At 49.4% G+C, this 16,931-nt stretch overlaps 1 protein-coding gene across 2 annotated transcripts in view; it reads left to right on the top strand.

The window, feature by feature from the left end:
- The window catches only part of LOC119964361 (glutathione hydrolase 1 proenzyme-like), a 177,734-nt gene that overhangs the window by 128,623 nt on the left and 32,180 nt on the right, over positions 1-16,931 (top strand). For both annotated transcript variants that reach the window (XM_038793741.1, XM_038793750.1), the window contains 3 exons: positions 942-1,091; positions 4,469-4,605; positions 15,496-15,683. In XM_038793741.1, coding sequence (XP_038649669.1) covers positions 942-1,091; positions 4,469-4,605; positions 15,496-15,683 — 475 coding nt within the window. The remainder of the gene's footprint in view (positions 1-941; positions 1,092-4,468; positions 4,606-15,495; positions 15,684-16,931) is intronic.

Genomic DNA, 16,931 nt, shown 5'->3' with positions numbered 1-16,931 from the left:
GTGTGGGGTCATAACGGATATTTCGGTTAGTCCAAAGTGGCGTCGCAATTGGTTCCACGGCCGTTGTGTTGCTATCACCATTGGGCTTGTTGAGTGTTTGTTCAGTGGGAATGGGATTGCCGCCATGGCCAGGGCCCGGAGGGAGGTCCCCCTGCAGGAGTCCTCCTCCATAAGCACCCATTCGACTTTTGGCTCTTTTATCCACCCCTTTACCCTCTTTGCGGTTTTCACCCAGTGATAATATTGCAGGTTTGGGGAGGGGTGGGGGGGGGGGGGCTAGGGCCCCCATGGTTCTAGCTCTCTGCAATACCCTTTTTGGGATCTTTGCGTTCTTCCTCCCCCAAACAAATGCCGCGATCAGTTTTTCTACTGAGTTGAAGAAGGCCTTGGGGATGTAGATCGGAATGGATCTGAACAGGAAGAGGAACCTGAGCAGTACGTTCATCTTGTTCATCTGCACTCTCCCTGCCAGGGAGAGAGGGAGCGTGTCCCACCTCTGCAGGTCCTTTTTAACTTCCTCCATCAGGCTGGTCAGGTTCCATTTGTGAATCCCTGTCCAGTAGTGAGCAATTTGGGTCCCCAGGTAGATGAATTTGTGTCAGGCCTGCTTAAATGGCAGTCTCCCCAGCTCTGTCCCCACTGTAATCAACTTAAACACAAACAGAAGAATACCTCCCAAAGTCTTATCGAGGACAACTAGCATTGGGAAATAAACTCTAGTGATGGCTAGATCCTACGAATGTCTTTATTTGAATACGCTATTACAACCTGCCTCAGTCATATGAAGTGCTTTCTATTCTCTTGCATTGTTTGTAGTTCCTCGTTCAACTGTATGTGTGGGAGGAGGGTTGGTTGTTGTTGTAATAATGCTCACGTTCACTCTCCTGTATGTTTGAAACATTTATTTGACATATTTGCATTAAATTTGTTTCCCTCCACAGGTGGGATTATAACTCTTGAGGACCTGCGAAACTACAGACCTCGAGTATCTGAAGATGTGATCAAGATGTCAATTGGAGATTACACGTTGCTTCTGCCCAGTGCCCCATCCAGTGGGCCTGTGCTTGCATTGATACTGAACATCCTGAAGGGTGAGATATCAAAGCACTGACGTTCTGTCCAGCAATGTTGGTTAAACCAATTCAGAGCAGGAAATACGGTGCCGTTTGCTTCTCTGTGGTTCCTGCTGCAAACACGGCTGAATCGGCTGTGGAGTGGCGATTGCCATTAGATTGTCACTCCACTACTATTTTCCTATCTTAATCTGGAGCTGCACATTTCTCAGCCACAGCATAACTGCTCCTGGAGGCCTTCAGTGCAGTGAGGGACCTTCGGGGGAAATGAAGTCACGCCCACTCTCTGTGACATTAGCGACCATAAACCGGTAAGTAGAAAGGTCCCAGTCCCCAGCCACTTTGACAAGCTAGGAGAGTAGATAAGCGTGTGCAGTGAGTGGGCAAGGTGTGTTAGGACGGGTCGGGCAGGGGTGGTGGTGGTTTGGGGTGGTGGGCACGTGGAGTCGGCTGGTTCAGAACGGCAATTGGGGGATGAGGGTCCAGTCGGAGGTGGGAAGCGCGGTTCGGTGGACAGGAAAGGATCGTGGGGTAGTTGGGTGGGTGGGAATAGGGGCTAATCGATGGGTCAGGGGCTGTCATCAGGAGTGGGGGTGTGGTTGGGGGGTCAGGATCATTGTTGCATGATCAGGGGGAGTAGTCAGGAGGACAAGTTAGAGCTGGTTTTAATCCTTCTAACTTTTCCTGGATAACTATTCCGGAAGTGAGTCAGAACTATTATAGTTATAGAGGGTTCCAGATGCAGGGTAATTGCCCAATGGTAACTGAAATTTCCCAGGAAATTCCTATGCAGTCTTTGCATCTGAACATCCAAGGGGTCCCACAGGGCATCTTCCAGAGGACCTCCAGGACACAGAAGATCTGCCCTATTTTACAATCCTGGATCAGACCCTAACATTTGCTAGCATACCGGACAGGAACTCTCATACTTTATTTTTTAATTTGCAAAACTGTGAGGAAAAGATATTTTGCTCCAGGAGTGATTCCACGCACAAATTAGAAGATGGTGCATTAAAATAAACTTTATTACGAACACAATATTAAATTACCTCAACATCACTGAAATATTACTTACAACTACCAGTTAAACTATGCTTAACAATGAAAGGAAATGCTTTTAACTTCTAATTCATGCCTTCTTTATCTCCAATCAAGCAAAACCCATCACAGATCAAAAGACATTTTTAAATGAAGTTAGCAAACACAGGATTACTTGCTGTTCTCTGTATAGAAAGTTCTTTGAATGAGTGCTTGAAGAGAGAGATCCTTCCAGTAAGCAACCTGCAAGTCCCTGTGTGTCAGATTAACGCGGAGTCTGACATTCTTCTGAAAAAGCTATTGTTCGGCTCACAACTTCCCGAAACCATTTTAATTAAGGGGCAATTTAAAGTAGTCAGTTTACCTACCCTGCACATCTTTGTTTTTTGTGTTGTGGGAGAGAGACCCATGCAGACATGAGGAGAATGTGCAAACTCCATGCGGACAGTGACCCAGGACAAACGCGGGCCCTCGGCACCACAACACAGCAGTGCTAACCACTGCGCCAACCTGCTGCCCCTGCTTCCAGGAAAACTAACCTAAAAACTGTCTGCTACAGACCTGGCTCCTCCCATTACTTACATCATCTTTATTCCACTCAAATCCCAGGATGTACCTACCTACATTTAAACACAATGGGTGGGGCGTTGACACTGGGACAGAATCGGTAGACTTCTATGACAATTCATGAACCGTTAATGGGCTACTACCGGCACCACAAGTGGAACACAAGTGGTTCCAAAGAAATATAGTGTCCGATTCATTGGGATCAGGATTGACACTCGAGAGGCTGACAAGCTGCAGCCGCATATCAGCACTCCACTCCCCATACACACTCATCCCAGCCAATAACATGGCAGCACAGAGAGTGGCACCCCAGTTTGCAAACGCAGAGCTGGAGACCCTTTTGGATGCTGTGGAGGAGAAAAGGGTCACCCTGTAACCTGGAGTGGAAAGGAGGCTGCCACCCACCAATGTACACTGGGCCTGGGTGCAGGTGGCAGAGTCTGTGAGCGCTGTGGGCCCCACTGCCAGGAACGGACAGCAGTGTGGCAAAAAGCTACACAGCCTTGTCAGGTCATCGACAGTGACTAGGCAGCACTGTGCCCCTGGCACCGACCCCCATCCCACACACACCCGTATTCCCCCCCCCCTCACCTGGAGGGCGACTGGACTCCAGCTGCTGGCAATATGTACGCTACCCACCCTACATTATATGCCAGCACCCTGGCCACGGAGGCCACGAGCTGCCCACCCCCTGTGCCGCATGCATCCGACTGCCTAATACTTTGCCCTTTCTGTCTCTCGCCACCCCCAGGAGAGAGAGAAGACCAGAGGGGGCTGTTGGATTTGCGGCACCTCACCGCAGCAGAGCGACGGGCACTGAACCTGGTTGGTGGGCCCTGAGAAAGGGCAGTCACTGAGGCGGAGGTTGGCAGCAGGCGAGCAAGTGAGACCCCATTGAGTTGCGGTTCCCCATATAGCATGTGTGGCAACACCCCCTCATTGCTGTCACACCAACCCCTCACCACCCCACATCACAACACGCGATCCAATCATGCACCATGTCCTCGTGCTTGAGCCTGTTATGATGACCATCAGTATGATTTTCTGAAATTTTTTTTCCATTGATCTCACTTCAGGGTCCACATTCGAAACACCATGGGCGGGGTTCTCCGACTCCCCGCCGGGTCGGAGAATGGCCGCGCCGGTCGGGGGCCGTTGGCAGCGCCCCCCCCCCCCCCCCCCCCCCCCCTACCCCCGGCAATTCTCCGGGCCCCAATGGGCCAAGCGGCCGCCCGTTTTCGGCCAATCCCGCCAGTGTGAAATGGACATGGTCCATCCTGGTGGGACCTGGCTTGTCGGCCGTCTAGCGGGGTCCTCAGGGCGGCGCGCGGAATTCCAGCTCCAGGGGGGATCGTGGCCTGGCCCACGATCGAGGCCCACTAGCAGGGGCGGGCATGTGCCTTGGGGGCACTCTTTCCCTCCGCGCCAGCCTCTGTAAGGCTCCGCCATAGCCAGCTCTGAGAAGAACCCCCCTGCGCATGCACAGGACACACGGCGGCAGTTTTGCACATGTGCCTACTCGCGCCAGCCCTTCGGCACCGATTAGCACAGCGCCAACCCCTCCGGTGCCGGCCTAGCCCCGGAATTGCGGAGGATTCCGCAACGTCCGGGCAGCCCGACGCCGGAGTGGTTCGTGCCGCTTTGGAGCCGGCGTCGGGCCATCCCACCAAGTGTGGGAGAATCCCGCCCCATGAGTAAGGAGGTTTGTCCTGAATTCTTCAGGTTATTAATGAACTCTAGTTCGATAATTTAATTTCCATGTTTTGTCTTAACTTTCTTTCAATTTGCAGGCTATAATTTTACTCCAGATAGTGTTTCCTCCCCGGAAGCGAAGGCCTTGACATATCATCGAATAGTTGAAGCCTTTAAATTTGCCTATGCAAAGCGAAGCATGATGGGAGATCCACTATTTGTCAACATAACTGAGGTAAACAACCAATTTAAATATTGTTCAGTCAAGCTGACAGGAGCTTTAAATCAGACACCCGCTGATGTAAAATCTCGATATTCTCCCGATAGCGGGTTAATGGTGGTTCAGTCTGCCTGCAAGCAGGTGGAGTGACGGCCATTTGTATTCATTTGCATCTCATGCATGCTCATTAAAACAGCCGCCTGCCAGTGTCCCGTCTGGCGTTCCAATCTTCCGACAAGTCAGGGTGAAGTTACGTCGGTCTGAAACCCAATGGCCCAAGAGTGGCAGGCAAAAGGCAATCCTCAGTTTGCCAGAGACTTTGGGGTGAGTGCAACAACTTTCCGCCATACTCCTGCATTGCTCCAGATTCATGGATAGCACCGTGCTGCTGGACCCTCCTGTGTCACCAAGTGTGATCAATACAGCTCCTGGGTTTGGGGAGTATGGGAGTCTCCTTCCTCCTGGTTCCACACACCAGCGTCTATCTGGGCAGCACTGTGCTGCTGGGTCCATGCTGCCACCGCAATAAAGATCCAAAGTTCAATCAGGGGTGAAATGCGAGGTGAGGCCGGGGTTTGGTGGCTTGATGAAGATATAGGGTGCAATGTGGAAGGTGAGCTGCGAAATTGGGGCTGGGGGTAGAAGCGGGGGGGGGGGGGGGGGGGCGAGTGCTCACAATGGTAGGCAGAGGGGCAAGGAGGTGGATGAAAAATTGAAGGCAAAGGGAAGACTGCGGGAAGGGAAACTTGAGACCATAAGACTGAGAGACATAGGAGCAGAACTAGACCGTTCGGCCCATCGAGTCTGCTCCGCCATTCAATCATGGCTGATATTTTCTCATCCTCATTCTCCTGCCTTCTCCCCATAACCCATGATCCCCTTATTGATCAAAAACCTATCTATCTCTGTCCTAAAGATACTCAGTGATTTGGCCTCCGCAGCCTTCGGCAGCAATGAGTTCCACAGATTTACCACCCTCTGGCTGAAGAAATTCCTCCTCATCTCTGTTTTAAAGGATCGTCCTTTCAGTCTGACGCTGTGCCCTCAGGTTCTAGTTTCTCCTGCCAGTGGAAACATCCTCTCCATGTTCACTCTATCCTGGCCTCTCAGTTTCTGCAAGTTTCAATGAGAACCCCCCTCATCCTTCTAAATGTCATTGAGTACAGACCCAGAATCCTCAACCACTCCTTATATGACAAGCCCCTGCGCACAATACTCCAAATGGGGTCTGACCCTTATGCAGCCTCAGAAGTACATCCCTGATCTTGTATTCTAGCCCTATTGACATGAATGCTAACATTGCATTTGCCTTCCTAACTGCCAAATAAACTGTAATGAGTTTTTTCCAATGTCTGTGCCTGATGAGCCTTTCTCGGTGAGTGTTGTCATGGCCTCTTGCTGTTGCTCTACTCTTCCGCCTAAGTTTGGGAATAGTAGACTCAGCCAGGTTCGGAGTCGTTTGCCCATGAGTAGCTCTGCTGGTGCGATTCCCATTGTGGCATGTGGGGTTGTCCTGTAGTCAAAAAGCCAGTGCAATAGTTTGGTGTCCACTGATGCTGCTGACTGTTTTTTTGAACCCGACTTTGAGGGTCTGGGCGGCTCTCTCCGCCAACCCATTTGATGCCGGGTGGTATGGTGCTGTCGTTATGGGCCGAATGTCATTTGACGCCATGAATTTTGTGAACTCCTGGCTGGTGAAAACTGATTCATTATCCGAAACTAACACCTCCGGGATACCATGTGTTGCAAACGAGGTGCAAAGTTTTGTGATGGTAGTTGTTAAATTTGCAGAGTTCAGGAGACACCAGCCATTTGGAATGGGCATCGAGGGCGGTAATCTCCGCTCCCGGGACTAAGTGCCCGCACCATCGTGAACGCCTTTGCGTTTCACAGCGGCACAAACAGGTCCCGGGCACGACCTATTTTAGGCGCACACCTGCTGCTGTAAACCTCGTAAGGACTTCCTCCAGGTTTCGCAGTTGTTCTGCCTTTGCTTTTCCCCTAATGAAGAAGTCATCCAGGTAAATGGCAACTTGTGGTAGCCCTTGTAATAGATTCTCCATTGTCCTCTGGAATACCGCACAGGCTCCGATACCCCAAGGGTAATCTTATATACTGAAAAAGGCCCTTCAGGGTGTTTATCGTTGAGAATTTTTGTGACTCTTCGTCCAGCTTCAGCTGTAGATATGTGTGGATCATATCCAGCTTTGAGAATAAGAGTCCTCTAGCCAGCTTTGCATACAAATCCTCAATCCGGGAATTGGGTATTTGTCCAGTTGTGATAACATAGAACGTAGAACATACAGTGCAGAAGGAGGCCATTCGGCCCATCGAGTCTGCACCGACCCACTTAAGCCCTCACTTCCACCCTATCCCTGTAACTCAATAACCCCTCCTAATCTTTTTGGTCACTAAGGGCAATTTATCATGGCCAATCCACATAACCTGCACGTCTTTGGACTGTGGGAGGACACCCACGCAGACACGGGGAGAATGTGCAGACTCCACACAGACAATGACCCAGCGGAGAATCGAACCTGGGACCCTGGCATTGTGAAGCCACAGTGCTATCCACTTGTGCTACCGTGCTGCCCGGTAATGATGAATTGGTTGTTTGAAATCTCCACAAAGGTGGACCGAGCTGTCTGGCTTAAGGACAGGCACCACGGGTGCCGCCCATTCTGCGAACTGGACCGGTTTTTTTTATTCCCTCACTCTCCAATCTTTTGATTTCCCTATCAACTTTCTGCCTTAATGCAAAGGATACTGGTCGGGCCTTCTAGAATTTTGGGACTACGTTTAATGTCGCCTTTGCTCCCTTTATTGTTCCGAGCCCTTCTCGGAAAACCTCTGGGTATCAGCACAGGAGTTTGCTCAGGCGACCATTTTCCAGCTGGAAAATGTTTACCCAATCCAGCTGGATCTCTTTCAGCCAGTTTCGTCCCAATAAGCTCGGTCCCGCACTTTTCACTACCATTAAACGCAGCTGAACCAGTTGCTCTCCATAAGTCACAGCACTCACTCTCTGTGGTTCCCCTGTGTATGTCCTCAGTTTTGCCGAGGTCCTGGTTAGGGACAAGGAGTCCAGTGGGAATTTTATTGAATACCGTTTCCCCTATCACTGATCCGGCTGCTCCAGTGTCAACTTCCATTAGTGTGGGCGTCCATTCAACCTTATGGATAATTTAATGTGTTTTGATTAAACCATCATTACACAATTTAGTTGTTCCTCGTCAGAGGTAGGTGGGGCTTCTAGAGTAAGCAGTTTCTTGTACCCCAGCCTACGTGTCCTTCTCCAATGTGTTGGTTTTGGGCTTCTGTTTCTCCTCTCTGGCTCCGATCTTTGGCAAAAACTACAATATTTTGCCGGGCAAAAAGCTGCAATGGCTGCCTTCTGTCTGGACCTAATTTTCCCTTGCTTGGAGTGGTTCTGCGAGTGGGCCTGGGTAACTTAGTATCCGAGTTGTTCCTGAGGATGGCTATGCAGTTGCCTATCCCCCAGCGGCAGTCCCTTAACTGAGTTTCACTATTGTGGGCTCTACCTCCATCAGAGTACCCTGGAACTCATGCACTCCACTTGTTGCTATTTCTAAGGACAAAGCCAGCTGCAATGCTTGTTTGCAATCCAGCTCGGCCTCTGCTAACAGACGTTTCTGTATTGCTAAATTATTTATTCCACATACCAACCGGTCTCGGAGGGTCTCATTTAGCATCAGGTCAAATTTGCAAGCCTCTGCGAATCGCCTTAATTTTGTTAAAAAGTTTATAACCTAGTCCCCATGTCTCGGAATGCTGAATAAAACCGGTACGTTCACAGGATCAAAGGTGGCTTAGGGTCATAGAACATAGAACAGTACAGCACAGAACAGACCCTTCGGCCCTCGATGTTGTGCCGAGCAATGATCACCCTACTTAAACCCACGTAACCCGTATACCCGTAACCCAACGATCCCCCCATTAACCTTACACTACGGGCAATTTAGCATGGCCAATCCACCTAACCCGCACATCTTTGGACTGTGGGAGGAAACCGGAGGAAACCCACCCACACACGGGGAGGACGTGCAGACTCCGCACAGACAGTGACCCAGCCGGGAATCGAACCTGGGACCCTGGAGCTGTGAAGCATTGATGCTAACCACCATGCTACCGTGAGGCCCCATGATACTCATGATACTCTTTTACTATGTCCGTCAATTCCTGGAAAGTTTTCGTGTCCGGTGCCTCTGGAAAAGTGAGATGGCGCATAATGGCAAAGGCTGCTGGCCCATACGCGGTCAGCAGAATGGCCCATTGCTTTTCATCCAGAATTATATTGTTTGCTCTAAAAATGTACTTGATTTGCTCTGCATATTGGGCCCAGTCTTCCGCTGCAGGCTCAAAAGAATCCAACTTCCCAAATAAAGGCATTTTGCCCGTCAGTGGCTCACCCTCAATATGCGGCGGCTGCTAATGAGCAGGTTGCTCCGTTTTCCTCGTCGCCACTGTAATAAGTTCACGGAGGCAAAAGTCCCTTCACCAGAATTCCTTTAATTACAAAACCAACAGCGGAACAACCAGGTGCATTCAGCTTGCTATCTACACTGGGAGTGCAGAGGATCTGACACTCACTGTTATATACAGATTGGGCCACTAATCAGGGAACTCATATTCTAATTGGCCAATCTCAAAGGTCTGCCTAAGTCATTACATCAACCTGCATGTTAACCTTAATAGAATTCTCTTTGAGCTTCAGATTTCCGAAGCCTTTCCCCATTTACGGGATAGTATATGGCTCTCGTCTTCCGATCAAAAAGTGCATAACCTCAAACTTTTCCACATTTTATTCCATCTGCCACTTCTTTGCTCATTCTCCTAGCCAGCAAAGTCCTTCTGCAGCCTCCCCACTTCCTAACACTAGCTGTCTCTCAATGTATTGTTGTATCATCTGCACTTTGTCGAGACCCCGCTCAGCTCCGGGTGCTCCGGTTTCTTCCCACAAGTCCCGAGAGACGTGCTGTTAGGTGAATTGAACATTCTGAATTCTCCCTCCGTGTACCCAAACAGGCGCCGGAATATGGCAACTCGGGGATTTTCACAGTAACTTAATTGCAGTGTTAATGTAAGCCTACTTGTGACAATAAAGATTATTATTATTTTAACAAGAGAATATGGAAGATGGACAGATTTCTAAGATTTTCTTGCTTCATCATATGTTAGGTTGGCAATTTAAATAGCTTTTTTTCTGTACTTTTTCTTCATAAAATCATCAATTACTTCACCATAAGCAAAATCTTCTAAAGACACACTTTCAATCGTCAACATTGCTGAAGTTGTCAGATGTTCCTGATCCATCGTACTTTCCAAATAATGTTTTAACTCTTTTCAATACAGAAAAAAAAATTCTCCCAAAAAGTGACCATAAGCGCAATTGTTTCAAAAGGGAACAAAGTCCCTGGGCAAGCACATTTGAAAGTGAAATGAAATGAAAATCGCTTATTGTCACAAGTAGGCTTCAATGAAGTTACTGTGAAAAGCCCCTAGTCGCCACATTCCGGCACCTGTCCGGGGAGGCTGGTACGGGAATCGAACCGTGCTGCTGGCCTGCTTGGTCTGCTTTAAAAGCCAGCGATTTAGCCGAGTGAGCTAAACCAGCCCCATTCAGCCGCGTGTTTCCCGGCACTCGCAATGCTGAGAAACACATGGCTATTCAACATGACTCGTGTTGGCCGCACATAGCCCCGTTTTGTACAGTGAGGAGCTCGCTCGCTGGAACTCTCCATTGTAACGAGCGATCATTTTTAAATGGTGTCCCGGTCACCGAGGCCCCCAAAACAATCCCCGACCTCCACCCCAGCCCGAACACAATAAGGGGGGTGGACGCCCTTCCCCAAACACCCATGCAGTGCAACCATGGCCCAATCGCACTCACGCAAAATATATCAGCTTGGCACATTGGCAGTGCCAACCTGGCAGTGCCCATGCCAGCTGGCACTTCCAAGGTTCCAGATTGGCACTATCAGGTTCCGGGCTGACAGTCCCAGAGTGCCAGGGCACCATCCTGCCCGATGGGCATGCAGTGGGGGATTCCGATCCCTGCGAGATCCTCATGAGTGCCGTTCAGCGCTGTTTGTGGGGGCCAGCGCTGAACAGCGTCCGCCCGAGGTCTCTGAGGCATAAGGGTTGCATCCCCTCAGGTACCTCAGGAATCTGCACATTAGAGTAAGGCTAACTGCCTCACTCGAATATGCAGATATGGGATTCACATCGCAACATCTCGAGAGGTTGCGTTAAATCTCGCGAGGCATTGCGAGCCGGGTAGATCCGAGGAATGGGGTGTCCCAGCTTTCAACGGCCATGCTGCACCACAGCGAGCTGCTTTTCCAGCACAGCATGGCTGTAGGTTCACACCTCAAGGGCTGGATTCTCCATTCTGGAGATTAAATGCTCCTGTCAACGGAGCATCACTCCTGGAATCTGCAGGCATCAGAAACAGTACCCAGGCACAATTCCCTCTCCTTTTGCATGTAAATTTATGCATGGAGGAGAGTTCACTGGATTCTGTCAGAATCCTGATTTTTGAGCGGGTGGCCTGATACCAAGGTCCACCGGCTGGTTCATCACGCCCCCCACCCCACCCCCCCCCCCCCCCAAGGCAAATCCTGCCCCTTTCTGCTGACAAGTTGGGGGTCCTCCTCCCCCCGGCCCCACCACCACAGGAATAACGGGCCAACCCCCCCCCCCCCCCCGCCACAGCATGCACTCATGAGAGTGACCCAACCCCCATCAGATACCCCCATTAGAGATCCCCATTAGCGACCCCCAGCAGACTAGTCCCTAAGACCCCTCATGGAGTAGATGTTTTCCTAACCACACTTTTTTTTATGAGGCTGCCTCTTTATTTTCAAGTGCTTCCTAGAAAGAGCCCCCCCCCCCCCTCTTTTCAGGTTCTCCTTGCTTTCAGATCCCCAAATGTCCATCCGCTCTCTTCAGACTGCCCTTCACGCCCCATTTCAATTCCCCTCCTTTCATGGCCATGACCCATATCACGCCCCAACCCTGGGCACTGCCTTGGCATCTGCATGAGCGGACCACTTGGTGTCACAAAATATTTTGATTGTCAATTGTTTTCCATTAGCCTGCTCCAAGCATGATTAACTTGAACAAAGTCCGAAATATGCACGGCTCCCTCACAGGGTTCAGCTGCAGCATTGCAGATTCAATTCAAGGCCTGACTGGAATATGGGATGAATAATGCACAGGGGCTTGCATTATTCAATCGTGCTGGTGGACCTGAATATTTTCCTGCTGTATTTATGGCATTATCAAAGCTCTGCCACAATAGTTTTTGATGTCCAAATCTAAATTTGCAATGATTTCCACAACAGCTATCTCCAGACACTCAGAAGTGTGGGATTTTAGCTGGACAAAACAGCGAAATCACTCCATAACTTCACCGTCGCTGATCACATATCTTAAACTAACGTTAATTGGTCCACAATACTCGCATTTGGTGTTGAATCAGCTAATGTGGAATAGTATTTGGCATCTTTGACTTCATTAGTGAATTGGTTTCTGAGCCGCTCAGCCATTATGGTCATGAAATCATCGTAGGTTCTGTGCATTAAAAGATTTGTCTTCCTTGAGCCACAATATTGATAACTTTTCAAATGATCTTTGAGAAGATCATCAACTTCACTGAGATATTCAAGGCAGGCTAAAAAAAGTATCTCTTTGAGTTGACACTGATGACTCATCATGTCCTTTTAGAGGTAATCCCAAGGAAGATAGTAGTTTGACTGGGGCAGCAACATGTCTCAGGACTTTGCTCCAATAAGAACCCTCCTTTTCAAACTGATCCAATAATACAGAACCAATTCTACCCGATAATTGACATCTTTGAATGAACGCACACATAGCTTTAATATGACCCTAAATGGGTCATGTCGCCCCTTGCCTGCTCCCCTCATTGCTCGACAGCTGCTGACTGGCTGGCTCACCTTGGCTCGTGGCTTTCACCTGGTACCACGCCTCACTGGCTGGCCTGTCCCAGTCCTGGGTTGGGGAAACCTGCTGGTTGCCCCTTTTTTTTGCTCAAATAATTCACCGGGGCCGGGATGCCAACATCCGTGGACTTTTACAACAGAAAGACCAATGCTGCACCTGGATCGATTCCATTACCATTGAGGGGTTCGCAACCGTGTTGCTTGGAAAACAATCGATTCCAATGAAAAACGGTGTGGGGTTCGGAAGGTCCGTGATCGACACCCGGGAGGCTGACAAGCTGTAGCCGCACATACACTCTACACTCCCCACACACACTTATCCCAGACAAAAAGATGGCACTGGTTGTGCTGGAGTATGCCCATATGGGTCAGATAGGTCAGCTGGGGCCAGTGGACACCTCGGAGGGGGTGGCCTGGGGGGACACCTATACTACCTGTGGCACTAGGTTCACAGTGGGCTCTTAGCGGTGTGCGCTGCTGCATGGCTGCCTTGCCGGCTGTAGCAATGGTGTTCTGTGCCCATCCACCCCGACCCCACAGCCCACTTCCTGGTCACCTCCAACTACATCACCCCCCCCCGCCCCAGCCCTGGCAGAAGCCCCCCCTGCAGCGGCACAACCATCAGCAAACTATGGCAATGTTAGCCACCTTCTGCACCCCCTCTCTCTCCCTCAGCAGCCGCCATGCCGGTTTCACAGTTTTTGAAAGCACAAGTGAACCATGTCGTCGGGAACTCAGCCCATCGGAGGCGGAGAAACGCGAAGGCCCCAGAGAATACTGGGTCGGTCCGCTAATGATATGCAAACGGTGTCTACTGTACCTGCGGAGTGAAACGCATTGACGCCGTTTTTGAAGTGACGGAAAATCACGATTTGGTGTCAAATCGGCGCCTGCTGCGATTTTGGCAACGGAAGCTATTCTCCACCCAATCGCATTTCCCAATTTCGGTGTCGGCTAACGGATCATCCCGTTTCAGATCTTCTGCTTCGCTCCCTTCTCGCCTTGTCGTCTCTCGCTCCTCTCACATGCGTGTCTCGATGTTCAGACCAATCTGTTTTCCCGCTCTACGAAGGCTCGACCAATCAGAGTCTAATTTCGCTCTGCTTTGCCTGTTGATCAGCTCATTTGTATTTGTTGAGCCTATCAACAAATGGAGAGTTTTCGGGCTCTGACTGGTGCCCAGACACACTGGACAGCGTGGGGTGGGGAGACATTGTCAGAGCCCCGTGCCGAGGCATGGTGTGTTCAACGTTCTGGCTCAACGTTCTGGCCAGCGGGAAAGGCAACCACCAGAGCCGCTGCTACAGCACTTAGTCTCAAAAAACAAGAATTCGGCCCTATGAATTTATTGTTGACCAGAAACGTACCGTCATGGAGATCTTCAGATCTGATATAAATTATAATGACTGTGGCCATTAATTTGTAAATGCCATAAACCTACTGGATCTTATTGTTCAGATTTTGGTAATTCCCCACCAGTGAGACAGCGCAGCTTGATCTAAATTTGATCAGAATTCGAGACCTGTGAAATTCAAACACAAAATCGAATGAGTTTGTAATAAATTGGTGCAAATACGCCTGAGGGACCTCAGTTATACGGAGAGAAAAGAGAAAGCGGGTTGTTCTCTTCAGAGCTGGGATGGTTACAGTGAAATTTAATGTTCAGGGTTTGGAAGGATTTTCACAGGAAGAAGGAAAAGCTTTCCATAGGCAGGGTGGCAAGGCAGCACAGTGGGTACCACTGTTGCTTCACAGCGCCAGGGTCCCATGTTCGGTTCCCGACTTGGGTCACTGTCTGCACATTCTCCCCGTGTCTGCGAGGGTTTCCTCCGGGTGATCCAATTTCCTCACACAAGTCCAGAAAGACGTGCTGTTAGCTGAATTGGAGCATTCTGAATTCACCCTCAGTGTACCTGAACAGGCGCCGGAGTGTGGGGACGAGAGGCTTTTCACAGTGACTTCATTGCAGCGTTAATGTAAGCCTACTTGTGACAATAAAGATTATTATAGGAGGGTAAATCGGGGAACATAGCTTTAGAATGACAGACAATATAAACAAAGATTTATTTTTCAATTTAGAGTACACAATTTTTTTTCCAATTAAGGGCAATTTACCATGACCAATCCACCTATCCTGCACATCTTTGGGGTTGTGGGGGCGATACCCACGCAGACACGGGGAGAATGTGCAAACTCCACACAGACAGTGACCCAGAGCCGGGATTGAACCTGGGACTTCGGTTCTGTGAGGCAGCAATGCTAACCACTGTGCTACCATGCACCCTAATAAAATGGAAGATGAGGAGAATATATTTTACAAAGAAAGCTGTTAAAACCTGAAATGCTCAACTTGACTCTGAAAGCAGATTCAAAATGAAATTAGATTTATCCTGGAGAAGGGAAAATTTGCAGGTCTGTGGGGAAAGAGCTGGTAAGTGGAACAAATTGGACAGGTCTTTTAATGAGCTAGCATCAATATGATGAGTCAAAAGGGCTTGTACTGTGCATTTTGATCAGAATGAATCTCAGAATTGTGTATTTTCTGAAATACAAGCTGAGTTGCTGGAATTTTGTGCACCAGTTGCTGGAACTCGCCAGGCTGGTTGGCCACTACCCGAATGATGTGCATCCAGCCCAATATCAGGAGGGCATCTTCCGCTATCTACAGACCCCCCCCCCCCCCCCCCCATTTCCAACACCATCTGTCATGTGTTCTGTTTGAATGAGACTGAGAATTTTGTATTGACCGTGCTCTTCCGCGCATTTGGCTGAGATTGGACAAACTGCTGGACAGTCAGCTGATTGGGAGCTTCCATTCACTGAGTCTGAGTTCCATTAAAAACCTTATCTCAGAGCTGGAAGGTCAATTACTGATCCAATCCATTAATCATTTTGTTCTCTGAATCTTTTTCATTAACAGCTCATTGCCAATATGACAGCAAACCATTTTGCAGCAGAGCTTTGGGCTAAAATCACAGACGAGACGACGCATTCTATACAATATTATGAGCCTGATTTCTACGCCATCGATAATCACGGGACTGCCCATGTGTCCCTAGTAGCAGAGGATGGCAGCGCCGTGTCAGTAACCAGCACCATTAATTTTTAGTAAGAACCTTCTCGTCTTAAATTACTCATTCATGATGATAGCGTCTCCTTTTACATCTTTCTGAACAATACTTCTGTCTCTTCCTCTGGTTGAGTGTCAGAGGGGAGGGGGGGGAGGCTGGTTTGTGAACTTTTCCCCAGCTCCATTCAGCCACAACAGGAGGTTGACTAGCGGATGTTTGTGCGACACTCCAGATCTCCCACCCTCACTGAGTATTCAGTGAGCACTGGCGTGATGTCACGCCGGCACCATTTGCAACAGGTCTACATAAACGTGATCCTGGCGGCCTCACCACCAAAAGGGGTAGTGGAGGTCAACGCTCAGGCAGTCATGAATCTCCAGGGTGTTCAATGCTCAGGATGCACTGGAGAGGACATGGAGGACACAGTTGAATCCAACTCCGGGCCGGGGCTGCAGTTCATTCTCTCAATCTCGGGGCAGGTGTTCCTCACAGGCCTCATCCTCACGCCACTTCAAGGCGCCTTTTCCTTTGAGGGGGTCTGGAGGCTGGTGTGTAGGCAATGCTCCCTGTGTCTTCCTTGCTGCACTCGTGCTCAAATCACCACTGAGGGAGTGTCCATCCTCAGTGGGAGCTGGAATGTGGGTGGGAAGTGGTGAGCGCTGAGGGTGACCACTGGGGGTGACTGTGAGATTCCTGAGTGGGGGTTCCTTGAGGGGTAAGGCTGTAAGGGCAGAATGGGTGACACAGGAATGGGTTGCAGCTCTGCTTCATGAGGGCCTGAAGAACCTCTCACCTGGGGGAGAACGACTGCAATATGAGTAAATCCCACACTAGCACTGTGAGGACAAAGGATTAAGTTGTACGGAAATTCAAATCCACTTGCTAAGGAGGTTTGACTGTCAGGAATTAATGTGTTGGGCTGTGAACTGGGAGAATGAGGGTACCCTTGACATATGTGCTTGTCAGGCTAATTTCAGGCTTCATCCTAATTAGTTATGCTTCGTCTTCCATAAGATGCATTCAATTTCCTGTTATGCTACCTCGCCCTGCATTGAGTAGTCAGTTATGTCATTGAAACCTTCAGAGCAACATATCAGCGCCATTGGTTTGAGCCAAGCTTTTAACCCTTTGGAAACATTGGCCCCAAGCATTGAACTCCAATGCTCATAAATACATTAAAATTACACAGATTACACTAATGTTTGATGGATGAAGGAAATATTTCTCTATATTGTATCATATTCCTGTACAGTAATGTTATTAAAAGAACTTATGGTAAGGTATC

This window comes from Scyliorhinus canicula, chromosome 1, assembly GCF_902713615.1.
Source record: "Scyliorhinus canicula chromosome 1, sScyCan1.1, whole genome shotgun sequence".
NCBI classification, from domain to species: domain Eukaryota; kingdom Metazoa; phylum Chordata; class Chondrichthyes; order Carcharhiniformes; family Scyliorhinidae; genus Scyliorhinus; species Scyliorhinus canicula.
Note: the sequence above shows the minus strand (reverse complement) of the source record. Positions and strands in the feature narration are given on the sequence as shown.